The 13,567-nt window shown below is 35.5% G+C and overlaps 1 protein-coding gene across 1 annotated transcript; it reads left to right on the top strand.

The window, feature by feature from the left end:
• Window positions 1-3: 3 nt before the first annotated feature.
• Window positions 4-11,198, top strand: LOC121407647. The gene is made up of 4 exons (XM_041598820.1): window positions 4-511; window positions 7,870-8,049; window positions 9,113-9,211; window positions 10,629-11,198. Exons 1-4 carry the CDS (start codon window positions 407-409, stop codon window positions 10,788-10,790), a joined length of 546 nt encoding a protein of 181 aa, XP_041454754.1. The 5' UTR covers window positions 4-406; the 3' UTR covers window positions 10,791-11,198.
• Window positions 11,199-13,567: the final 2,369 nt, after the last annotated feature.

Raw genomic sequence — 13,567 nt, 5'->3', positions numbered from 1 at the left:
CTCCATGTTTTGATTGCGCAACATCGATCCTTCTATGACATTTGGAGCAAGCGCTGAGGTTAATACATTCTCAGTCATTGCGATCTTCAGAGAGGGGCAAGAACGCATCAATTATCAGCATTCAACACCCTTTTCTCGGACGTTTAATGAGGAACAAGGGACAAGGAAACGACATCTCAATAAATTGATGTTAGTGATATTGCATTGCACATAGTGATCAATTGCATTTGCAACTTGAAGTTTTAAACTACAGAGTACAGAGACCAGGCAGAGGCGGAGTTATATTTGTTAACGTTAGAATTGTTAAAAAAGTTTTAAAGTCTTCTCAGGCTCAGCTCAGCTTAGAGTTAGACTTTACCGCACGACTCATCCACTCACTCAGCATTACACTCTTCAAGATTTAAAGATGTCTGACACTGCAAACATCACTTTGCCATCTTCAACCTACAGGACCCCATCAGGATTGGCGTATATAAAATTGCCCCAAGGCATCATTGAACTTCTGGAAGTGATAGGTTAATAGGACTTTGACTGAGTAATTATTGGGTCGTTTGTTATTTGAATTTATTTTGAGATTTTTTTTTGTAATAGTTTTTATGTACTAGTCACATTTTATATCATGCTTCCCTGGTCTACAGTTAATTAGTTTTCTTTCATTTTATATTCAATTTAAAAATTGATATGCTTAGCTTATTTTAGATTTGTGAGGGTCTCCCTATGATCCACAACAGTCTATATGCGAAATTTACTGAAGATCTAATACATAAATTTGGGGGTTATGTAGGAATCATTTTTCGTCTAGATAGGCACTGGTCAAAGAATTATGATTTCCTCTATAAGCCAGTGTAGGCAGTATTGTCTTTGTTTTTCCACGGTTTTTAGCATACATGTACACGCTTCTGACAGTCCTTTCTCATGTTAAGTACCGGTATATATATTTTGTTTTAATACCATTGATACTGTACTTCCACCAGAGGAGATACTACGATCGATGAACAGGCACTCAACTCAAGCCTACAGCATCATGGACTTAATGTAAAGTAAAGTAATTTCTGCAAATAATGTGTGTTGATCTTGCAGAAAAAAATATTTCTTACTTTTAATACCAAAAGTTAAAGGCACAGTTTTCGCTGCAGGAATAGTAAGAAAATAAATCTCGGCCAATTCTCACATTTCATCAGATTAAGCAATGGGAAATGCAGGAAAACCATCTGTGAAAGACTCTTTAGTTTTTATTAGGATTCCTGATTTCTACTCAAAGACACAATACATCCTTTTAGCAATGTGCTTTTATATCATTTAAAAGGAATCCCACCCAGCATGACAGCGTCATTCACACATGCTTTTCTACATTCCCGTTGTTATGCCGAAATGGGAGTGTTCGCGAGAAAGGTTGATAAGCAGGATTCCCATGGAGAGATTTGACACAGACCTTGTTTGAATTGCCTGAAAGAAGAAATATTCTCAACAATTCTTTCATGAAAAAAATAATCAAGAAAAATATGATTGTTGGAAAGTTTCTGGATAACTGCCTGATTAGCTGCAAATAAAGAAAAAAAAATCATGATTCAAATTCACCAGTCAATGCCTCTGTTAGTTCTCAATGATGAAAATTTGCTTTGTAACATAGGTGCATGGTTTTAAATTGATTTTACTAATTGATGGCTTTAGTGATGAATGATTTACATTTGGATTCCTACTAAAATATGGTGCATACTTTTATCAATGGTATTTGAGTATTCTTTTCTAGATTCTTTTCATTTTATAGCCCTATCATCCATTCATGAAGAAAATTATTTCGTTAAGTTGGAAATTAGATATTTGATTTAAACCATTTTGTAAAACTCACATCTGAATCAAAGTTACTTGCCACGTGTTAGAGACATCACCGATGCAATCAGACTACCTTATCAATGTGTGATAAATAAAGTCTAAGATTGCTAGGTCTTATTTGCTTAATACTCTGGGGTTTGCAGTAGTAGTTAGGGCTACTATTCTAAAATAAATAATATTCAGATTTAAGTGTGTGATTCAGCTCTTTTCATTAACATCCTGAGACCTGACCAGACTTGTGAAACACAGAAACTCACAATCAATCTAAAAAAATGACAGTTGTTGATAAGTACAGATAAGTACATGTACCTTTGTTATATAATAATCGTTTACGTAATTTTCAAACTTACCTTAAAGCTATCAACCATATAAAATTGTTCATTTGTATTTTCAGTGAATCTCATACATATTTGTGTTAAACTTAAAGGACCAAGAACTTCAATTTTACAGAACATGAACATGGTTTTAATGGTATCTAGAATACTGTACATGTAGTATAAACTATAAAAGATGTGAGGACTGGAAAGTTTTGTTTAGGAATTTGGGATATTTTGATAAACACTCATATTTTTACTTTACAATAACGCAACTTACATGAAAAAATTGTAAGGTATTCTATTAATTTGAAAGAAATGTTTACAGGGTTCCACACTAGTAATTGCACATTTTTCCACTCTCGACTCGGGTGCTAAATAGGTCCCTGGTAGGATGCGAAAGCCTATGTAGTATGCCTAGCAATTGAGTCTTGGAACTCTTGTTGGAATGGTCCCCAGGGAGTGGAGAAGGTGCATACATTGTATGCGGGCATGCAAGGATCTGATGACCGGGGTAATAATGTAAAGCGCTTTGGGCCATTGTGGGAAAAGCGCTATATAAAACATAGCTATTATTAATATTATATTAGTATTGCATTTGGGAGCAATGGGAAAGAAAGCCTACATTGGTTCCTCTATGTATTATTGCTGAGCCGTGACCCCGGACTTTGATAGAGTGCAGACCTGATAGAGTGCTGTGCTCTCAGACTTATATAACAAACTGCAAAGTTTGCAAGCTGATAAGTGGTCGGATCAGTAATACTTTTTACAAACTGTAACTGATTGTTGGCCTATCATTTGTTCTCTGAAGAACATTTCCTTGGTCATTGTATTCTTAACCCCTCAGGACCAGGATAGTTAATCAATAATTTTAGATGTTTCAAAGGTCAATTTCATTTTAAAGATCTTGATTTCTATTCAATAGGCGGTTTCAAACCGCCTCGAAAAAATTGAAAAATTGTAAGGTATTCTATTAATTTGAAATAAATGTTTTACAGGGTTCCACACTAATTGCACATTTTCCACTCTCGACTCGGGTGCTAAATAGGTCCCTGGTAGGATGCGAAAGCCTATGTAGTATGCCTAGCAATTGAGTCTTGGAACTCTTGTTGGAATGGTCCCCAGGGAGTGGAGAAGGTGCATACATTGTATGCGGGCATGCAAGGATCTGATGACCGGGGTAATAATGTAAAGCGCTTTGGGCCATTGTGGGAAAAGCGCTATATAAAACATAGCTATTATTAATATTATATTAGTATTGCATTTGGGAGCAATGGGAAAGAAAGCCTACATTGGTTCCTCTATGTATTATTGCTGAGCCGTGACCCCGGACTTTGATAGAGTGCAGACCTGATAGAGTGCTGTGCTCTCAGACTTATATAACAAACTGCAAAGTTTGCAAGCTGATAAGTGGTCGGATCAGTAATACTTTTTACAAACTGTAACTGATTGTTGGCCTATCATTTGTTCTCTGAAGAACATTTACTTGGTCATTGTATTCTTAACCCCTCAGGACCAGGACAGTTAATCAATAATTTTAGATGTTTCAAAGGTCAATTTCATTTTAAAGATCTTGATTTCTATTCAATAGGCGGTTTCAAACCGCCTCGATCACAAGAATCCCCGTTAAATTACGAGAACTTTTTAAGGCTAAAAAATACCCGTTAATTATTCCTGCATTCACACCGCCCCGTAACACATCCTTCGGGATAAGTTCCCGAAGTTAAGAGCATGCGCAGTGTGGTCTGATAAGCAGGCAAGGCGGAAGATTCAAAATCACTAGCCCAGCAGCCACCCACGCCGCCTCGCCCAATGACACGCTGGGATAAAAGTTCCCGTAATTTGCTTTCACATTGCCAAAATACCTGCGACCTTGGAATAATCCCCACGAAAGTTCTCGTAATTGGCGAACTTCGAGGCGGTCTGAAACCACCTAATGATTACAGTAATATTGTTTTGTAGAAGCAATGTCTTGACCCTATTTACAATGTACTCTGACTGAAGAATATGATTTATACCATGTGAGTAAAAAAAAAACTTGACACCTCACATATCCCCAATTAAAGGAAAAAAATATGCCGTGAACGCAATAATATGTATTGCTTGAAAGAGTATCTTCTCCCAAATTTGATTTATTTGATACCATATTTATGTGGTATGTCTTCACGCTTGGATTAGCAATAGGTGTTCTTTGCAGTGATTTAAATTTTGACTTGCACCAAAGTAAGGCATGACTGCAATGAATGAAACCAAATGAAAATGATGTCAAAATCCTTCTTGAGTTAGTATTACATATTTGTTAATCAATTTTCAATTAAATTAACTTCAGAATTGATGCTAAAATGTGGTTATTAAACAATTATTATGTAAATTACTGAAAGGTGTTTTGAAATGGATTTTGAACCCTTGTAGGATTATGACATCATTGACATCTGGATTCATTCATTGCAGTCATGCCGTAATTTGGTGCAAATCAACTATAGGCGGTTTCAGACCGCCTCGAAGTTCGCCAGTTCCAGGTATTCTCTGATCGGGAAATTTACCCCGATCAGAAAATACCAGGTATTTTGGTAATGTGAAAGCAAACTACGCGTAATTTCCCCGAAAGAAAATACCCGCTAAATAGTAGGTACTTGGCGAAATTACGAGAACTTTCGTGGGGATTTTTCCAAGGTCGCAGGTATTTTGGCGATGTGAAAGCAAATTACGGGAACTTTTATCCCAGCGTGTCGTTGGGCGCGGCGGCGTGGGTGGCTGCTGGGCTAGTGATTTTGAATCTCCCGCCTTGCCTGCTTATCAGACCACACTGCGCATGCTCGTAACTTCGGGAACTTATCCCGAAGAATGTGTTTCGGGGCGGTGTGAATGCAGGAATAATTAACGGGTATTTTTTAGCTTTAAAAAGTTCTCGTAATTTAACGGGGATTCTTGTGATCGAGGCGGTTTGAAACCACCTATTTACATCACTGCAAAGAATACTTCCTGGTCATCCAAGCGTTAACACATAAATATGGGATCAATTTAATTTGAAGAACATACTCTTTCAGGCCATACAGTGTATCAAACAATTATTTGTACACCCATAAAACAATGATTCAAACAAGGATAAAATAGTTTTCACTGAAAACATAAATTTATTAACTGATAACATTTGAGAAATGATGTATCCTCTTTGTTCAGAGCAAATTAAAAACATACAATTCTTATTACTTTTAGAATTTTTCCCCAAAATGTGATTTTTTAAGGAAAAACAATTATTTGTACACTTTGAGTTCTTTTCTACTTAAAGTCTCTTTCTAGTACTTAGTGGGTCCTCCTTTGGCGTCAATAACGGCACGCAGTCTCCTGGGCATACTATCAACCATTTTCTCACATACGGCAGGATCCAGGCTGCTCTATGCTTGCTGAAGCGTGGCTTTCAGGTCTTCTTTGTTGCTGGGGGGAGTCGATGGGCGATTTCTCTCCATTTCATCCCAAAGATGCTCTATTGGATTCAAATCCGGACTCTGCGCTGGCCATTTGAGCACAGATACCTTCTTCTTGGCCAGAAATGCTGTCACAACTATTGCCGTGTGCTTAGGATCATTATCGTGTTGGAAAATAAAATGGCGTCCAAGCAGTTTGGCAGCAGATGGCATCATCTGTTGTGAAAGGATGCTCTTATACAGGTCAGCATTCATGATTCCCTCAATGAAGTAGAGGTTGCCTATGCCAGCAGAAGCCATACAACCCCACACCAACACGTTTCCACCTCCATGCTTGACAGTTGGTTTCAAGCACTTAGGGCTGTATGCCTCCTTCGAAGTACGCCAAACTCGCTGACGACCATCTGAACCGAACATATTAAACTTGGACTCGTCAGACCAAAGCACCGTTTTCCAGAATCTAACAGGCTTGTCAATATGCTCCCTGGCGAAGTTCAGGCGTTTCATTTTGTTCTTCTGACTGATGAATGGCTTCTTACGAGGAATCCTGCCATGCAGTCCACGTTCTTTCAGTCTGTTCCTGATTGTTTGGGTGGAAACCTTGGTGCCTGTACTTGCTTCCACCTGCTTGACAAGTTGCTTGGCAGACAACTTCCGGTCTCTCATCACAACCTCTTTGATGTACCTGTCCGTCCTTGAAGATGTCGCTCTCTTTCTTCCTCTTCCCTTCTTATTTTCAACACTACCTGTCTTCTTGAATTTTTGGATGATATACTGCACTGTTGTATGCTTCATATCAAGTCTTCTTGCTATCTTACGAACGGAAACTCCATCTTTGTGGAATTTCACAACCCTTTCGTTCAAGGCTCTTGGTACTTCACAGGTCTTAGCCATGTTGAAAAACTACAACTGACCCTTCCAATGACTGTAGTAAATGGTCACAGATACTACAGGAGGGAATAGAAAGGACTGCCATGGAAAAGAAAATCAGTTGTACACAATAACTTCAAAAGATGTTGCTATTTCAGGCATGTTTCTGTATCAATAAGGATTAACCAGGGTTGAATGGTAAAATACAAGAGTTTTCAACATTTTGATATGAGAGGAACCCCAGGAGACATTCCTGCTCTTTAACAATAAGCAGATTAATCCCCTTTGTATGATAAACCATTCTTTTATTAGAATTTAAGATCTGTAAACAGGGAAAATGGGCTCTAAATGGAAAGTGTACAAATAATTGTTTGGGGGTGAAAATTAATATTTTTATTTGAAAAAGGGTATAATTATGAAATATTTATGGGAAAATTCACTTAGGTTCAAAAGGTACATGTATATTCTACAATTCAGTCACTTTTTGGGGTCTAATTTTCAGTACTTTTTATTTAATTTGCTTTGAAGTAACAATTTGAAAGGTGTACAGATAATTGTTTGATACACTGTATATAATAATTATTTATTCACAAGATATCTTTAAATTGGGGGTTTGTGAGGTGTCATGTTTTTTTTTTTTTACTCACACGTTAGTGGCTTAAATCAGTCCAAGGCTACTAAGTCCATAGACAGGAATAACCGTCGTTTCTGGGGATTTCCTTGACAATTTCTGACATTTCACTATAATCCCCCATGTATTGGTGAGTGGAGCCAACATAGTTAAGCGGAACAACCAAAATGCAGAGACTGAAGCTTTGGTCTAATAAGTCCACGGCTTTGGACATATGCCCTATTGATTGCCACGGATGCCCCCTTTCTTTAGACCTGAATGTTTTTTTTTTCCCTTTATAATTTTCCTGTTTAAGATAGATATTTGCCCAATAGAAAAAGTGGCCATGCCATAAAATTATCAAAATTTTGCTTTGAATTCATGCACCACTATTACATATATAGTAAAATTCATTACAAAATATTTTTAAGTTAATGTGGTTATTGTTTAATAATAATAAACACCTTCCTTCATTCCAATGTTAATTTCATTGAAAAAATATTTTACAATGACATTTACCAATGTTGGATTATGACTTCATGGACATCTGGATTCATTTTCATTCATTGCATCCATGTCTTATTTTATCACAAAAACAACACCTAATTATATAAGTGTGAAATACCACATAAGGAGATATCAAGTTATGCTGGAGAAGATAGTCTTTCAGGGAATGTATGAGAGTTTCGTGTTTCAGTCACATTTTTTCTTTTTTGAAGTGTCAAATTTTTTCTGACTCACACTAGGGCCAGTGGGGTCAATGTAAAACAAAAGAAATTATTGTAAATAACATGATATTTAATTGTTGCATTTCCAGCTCACATGTCTCGGAGCTCTGTTGGGTATAGCAATCCAACCTGACAAGGCAGAGGATGAATCGTCATACTGGCATCTCCAAGCAGCCTGCGGAGGATTCCTTGGCGTCACGGCCATCCTCATCCTCCTCTACGTATTGGATGTTCCCCAGAAGACAACCCGCTTCCCATGGAGCATGCTGGTAAGTAATACATATTTCCAGGGATGTTGTCGGGGCGGGCCTCTGGGCCAGATTTTCCCGGCCGTTGCCCGAGTCGTCTGTACAAAGTCTATGGGAGAAGGTTTTCTCCAGTGGTATGAAGAGGTGTTGTGGCTCGGTGGATAAGTCTCTGGACTTTAAACCACAAGGTCCAGGGTTCAAATCCCATCATGGCACTCACATCATTTGGCAAGTTGTTTGTCTACATTTGCCACTCTCCACCCAGGTGTAGTAAATGGGTACCCGAAAGGAAAAAATTCCTTGAATGCTCAAGCGCCCAACAAGGGTAGCCATGCTTAAGTCGGAATAATAGTATGCAGCGCTTAGAAACATTGTAATGAGCACTACCGGGTATGTAAATTTTGCGTATAATTATTATTTTGTGACTCATAAGAACTGGCCTTGACTACATCCCTGCTTATTTCAGGACTTGACTCATACTAATGGAAGTAACAAATCATTTTTTTTTTAGTTGTTTAATTTCATATTTTTGTATGTGGAGGGGGTGGGGGTGTTCATGGGATAAGGGCAGTACCCTTTTGATCCCCGATTCCCGCCCAGAGAGAACATAATCCTTTTCCGCTCTTGAAGATTAAAATTTGCAGTTTATGCAATTAATACAGGTCTGGTAGCTGATACTCAATTCACAGAACACTACATTTTCATTTTACAGAATGATGTAAACCTACATTATTATTTATCAGTATGCTTGAATTAATATCCAAATATTTTTCTTGATTTCAAATGCATGTTGAATGTTTAAAATCCCTCTTTTTTATTTTCTATTGAGAATTATGTGTTATTGATATACTTATTAAAAAATAGAAATATTTTACAATTTGCAGATGAATGTTGCAGGAGTGAGTGTCTGGAATTTAATTCTAAGCACTAAGTGTTTTTTAATGCATGTAGGATGCCAACTAGACCATTTTATATTTGCTTTTTATTGAATTTCAGAATTACAATTTAATTGATAAATATAACAAAAGATGTGTAAGTCCTTTTTCACCAGTAAAAGAAATTAATTTTTTTTCCTGATACACAGCAAGTATTCTACTGCGCTGGAGCAGCAGTAGCTCTCATGTCTCTTGCTGGCCATGTTGCAGCCAACACTTTTGGACAAGCCGGAATCATTGTTGCTGTCGTAAGTTTGCATCCATTCTTTCCTATTTTCATACTTTCTTAGTTAAAGATAAGGTATTACCCACAAACCCTTCTTTTCAGGGATCCCAAATAACTTTAACATGCAATGTAGAATTGTATTATTGATTGTACGATTTTTGAAATATTTTGAATGAATAAATTTATTCATTCATTCATTCAATCAATCTGAGGCATGATCATATGAATATGATTTTAGAGAAAGACATACAATTTGGAACAGCACAAATATGCTTGTTTTTCTTGGCTAACAAAATGACTTGTAGATGAATGATATGGTACAGTAGAGTACTGTATTAATCCTATGTATACCTTATACCAGTAAGTTTTGCACTGTCAAAAATATTGCACCTTTCTGATAGATTTGTTTGCAGTTTGATAAAACAATATCAGTTATTCATGTAGCAGTATTAAATGAAGGAAAGAGAGCTTATTGACCTTGGATCATACAGGATATTCATCAATATCTTTCCATGTTTCAACAGACTTTTAAAGTGGAACTACAATTTTTTTAATAGTGTGTAAGAGAGGAGGAAAAAAACACAGAGTGGTGATAGTTTCATAGATATTGGGCCAAGAATATGATAGATACATATAAATACTATTTAATTTTCAAAATTTGCTATTTGGTAATGAATTTATGACTAGTGATAGGGACAACTTTCCCATTGACTGTAATAAGTTATCAGGGATTTTTTTCTATTCCGCTATTAAAGGCAGTAATTAATATATTGATAACACACACATTTTTTTTCATTATGGAATTTAAAAAAATGATAATTTGAAGAACGGTAAATCTTTTGATGAAAAAACAATGCTTCCACCATTCTGTGTATTGGAGCTAATGGACCACATGTAGCATTCATTTCCCTATGTCACAGTGACATTACCAATGGTGTCAATTTATAAGTATAGTGATTACAGCTTTTAAAAGTTTCAAACTTTCTTTTTGTGTGTCCAATATGTATTCAATCTTTTACCAATCTGCTTAAAGTCTGATTTATCTTTTTCCTCTGAAAACAAATTTCTATTTGGGTTGGATTTCCCTTTAAATTGTGTACAGGGATCAACCAGTGCTGTTATAGTTGACATTGTAACTGCTTAAATTTTTTAGTAAAATGCGTATTAATCGTTGATTGCATTACATGTGGTGCTTTTAGACCAATTTACACTCTAGTAATAGAGCAGCTACAGATAGAGTAGAAACATTCTGAAGTGATGCACTCATTACTTCAATCCATATTCAAGTGCACGCAGGTATCATTTTTAGGTTAGATGAAGATTTGTTCAATCTTTATTTTGTAGGAAAATGCAGTATGTTTTTGACATTTTTTAATATTTTCATTTGATTTCTTCATTTATTCCATATATTTCAATATCTATTTATGATTTGTCTTTAGGTTCTTTCCTTCATTGCAATGATATTGTACTTCATCGAGATCTTCTTCGCAATCCGTGCCTGGAAACGCAGCATCATTGCTGAGACACTTCGACTGGTCGAGGAGGGGAAGCTAGGAGTCAGTGCACCCCCTTCTGCTATGAAAGAGAACAATGCCATCTAAAGAGCTTCCAAGCCTGACCGTTTGGGCATTCAGTTTTAAGGAGCTTATATTCTCGTATAATTTTTAAGCTACTCTATAGAAATCAGTTACAAAATGTTTTTCCAAAATTATTTTCATTGGTAAAAAACCAAATATTGGTTTAAGAATGTGTCATTTAAACTTTAATGTATGTTATAGAATTATCATAATCTTTCCTCTGTTGTTTCCCTCTGAGGGAAGGGATTGGATTGGGCTCATCTTTTCATTCCTCATCATATGCTTCAATTGTTCACTAATTCCAAAGCCTATTCCTTTTCCATCCTCCTTGATGTGATCCAACCACCTTTCCATCTAAAACATGACTCTGAAAATAACATTTGATTTTCTCAAAATTCTTTCATTTGCACTTATCAATAGCAAACTCGCGAATGATCAGAAAACAAAATCGAAAACAGACAACGGAAGTTAAAGAAAATGGACATTTCAAGAATTCAGAGCCCCGTGTTCTATTTTACTTTGCTATGTGCTAAAAGCCATTGATTGATATTACCCCCCTTAGCTCCTCTTCACATGCTCACATTATGCCTCTGAATTATATTCTCTCTGATCTTTAATCACCCCAACTTTATTCTGTAAATCCATATCATCCTTTTTTTCTATCCATCCGATCTGGTCATTTTTCTTATAGGTCTTTAACACTTCAACTTTGCCACATCCAATTTCCTAATGATTTAAATAACATATTTTTTGGTGTGTTTGTTATGCTTTTAGAGATATTACAAAAATTATCTGTTGATCATGATGATGGTGATGGCATCATCTTCATTTAAGAAAAAGTATTCAATAAGTTTGACAAGGGAAGAATGAATTATAATCAAATATGTTAAGTTGTGTATTCTGCATATGGTATTGCGTATGTAAAGCATTTTCTTCATCCATACAGTAATGTAGGCTTTTTTATTTTCCTAATAGAACCATACTGTCGTGTAATATAATAAACATAACAAATTGCCAATTCAAGAATTATGAATCTATTATTTTAAGCATCAAGTTGTCAATTTTTAATAGCTTTTAAAATTCTTTTTCTTGGGGTGGATGTATAAAATCTGTTTTTTTTTTCTTGATTACTTAGTATTGATAAATATATTTTGATATATTCAGTTGAACAATCAGTACTCTATGCAAACTCAATACCACTTGGTATTAAACAAGGTCTCACGGTTCTTTTTATCTGTCGAATTCACATCAATATATTTATCAGCATTTGTTTTAATTGGCTATTTGCTGCCACCTGTATATATTGTAAATAGTTCCACTATTTATGCTGCGCAAAGAGGGTTTTGTCACATAAAATGTGGGATTCCTTTGCATGATCCCTTCTTTGAGCAGAATTTTATCTCTAAGTATTACCAGTTCAGAACAAAGTTCAACTCAAGATTGTGCATGACTTGACATTAATTTTCTATGTGCCAAGTAACTCCTGAAGGTTTCCATGGCAAAGAAGAATGTAGTGGTTTTACAGTATACCAACTCAAACTCATTTGGGTGGTACTCTTCAGGACCAACATATGCTCATTTAAGAATACATAGGTTACCGTTAAACCACTACACTCTTCTAGGTGCCAAGTATATAATTTGTATCAAATTATTTTAAAAGACATTTTGCATTTATGTTTTACAAAGATTTTAATATGAAACAATTGAGAGATTTGTGTGTTGATTTTATTATGACAACTTTGAACTTTCAAGTGCATTAATTATCTTTCAAATTTGAATTTTGAATGTTTTGTTTATCATACAGTACTTAAGCATAAGGTGATTCATTTTTATTAAGGATCAAAACAGTATAACATTTTCATATGTGATATAAGGAGATATTCTATCTAAACCAGGCAGAAGTATATTTTATGCATATTAATATTTTAAGGGAGACAAACTTATTTGCTGTATAGTGCCTAATGATTAACTGGGATCCTCATGCCTGCCAGACAAGAGCACTTCCTTTCTCAGATGCCTAGCATGTCAATATGAATATGATAATATAACAAATAATGCACAGGTGAGAGTGTGTTAGTGGTGATGTGGGGCATTCTGTTGTGTTTTCAATGGTGCAACAAGCACAAGGCTTGTTGAGTGCTGTTTTGCACAATGTAGTATATCCAAGATATCTCCATCACCTATAACATCAAAAAACCTGTGAATTGTTTGTTTTATGAAAAGGGTCATTACATGTAATATATTTCTTCTTAAGAACAGAACATTCAGTATTTGGTTTCATTGACCATCATAAATGTCCATATAATTCTATATACCTGTTACAAGATTAAGAATGAATCTTCCCAAATGGAGATGAATTCTGTGATATTGATGATTTGTAGTCTTCCCAAATCAAGAAAATTGGGTGGTATAGTGACCAATAAGTATTGAGACAAAATTGCTTTATTCTCATAAATACATGTGATATAATTAACAGTCTTTCTCAGTGCTGTGCACAGAGTGTATGAATATGTTTTCTATTCAGAGATCCTGTCAAATTTGAGCATCTATATTAATTTCTTTTCCAGTTTGTGCAAACTCTTCGTTTTAAAACTGCTATTAACAAATGCCTGATATATTTGTGTAATGGTAATTGACTGATATTGATATTATTAGACTGTTGTCTTATTGTAAACAATTGTTTTTGTATTTGTTGATCAACCACAATCCACATCTAATATATGTTTTTTCAAAATTCTATGTATAATTTTGCTATTATCATGTCTTCCGAAAATTTGGCGCATCGATTGATATTAAAATGC

This window comes from Lytechinus variegatus, chromosome 2 (genome assembly GCF_018143015.1).
Source record: "Lytechinus variegatus isolate NC3 chromosome 2, Lvar_3.0, whole genome shotgun sequence".
Classification (NCBI taxonomy): domain Eukaryota; kingdom Metazoa; phylum Echinodermata; class Echinoidea; order Temnopleuroida; family Toxopneustidae; genus Lytechinus; species Lytechinus variegatus.
This window is presented reverse-complemented; position numbering and strand designations above follow the sequence as displayed.

Coding starts and splice junctions, on each gene's coding strand:
- LOC121407647 (XM_041598820.1), top strand. CDS start 407: ATGTCTGACACTGCAAACATCACTTTGCCATCTTCAACCTACAGGACC. Junction 512..7,869: donor TCATTGAACTTCTGGAAGTG/ATAGGTTAATAG, acceptor TTGCATTTCCAG/CTCACATGTCTCGGAGCTCT. Junction 9,212..10,628: donor CCGGAATCATTGTTGCTGTC/GTAAGTTTGCAT, acceptor ATTTGTCTTTAG/GTTCTTTCCTTCATTGCAAT.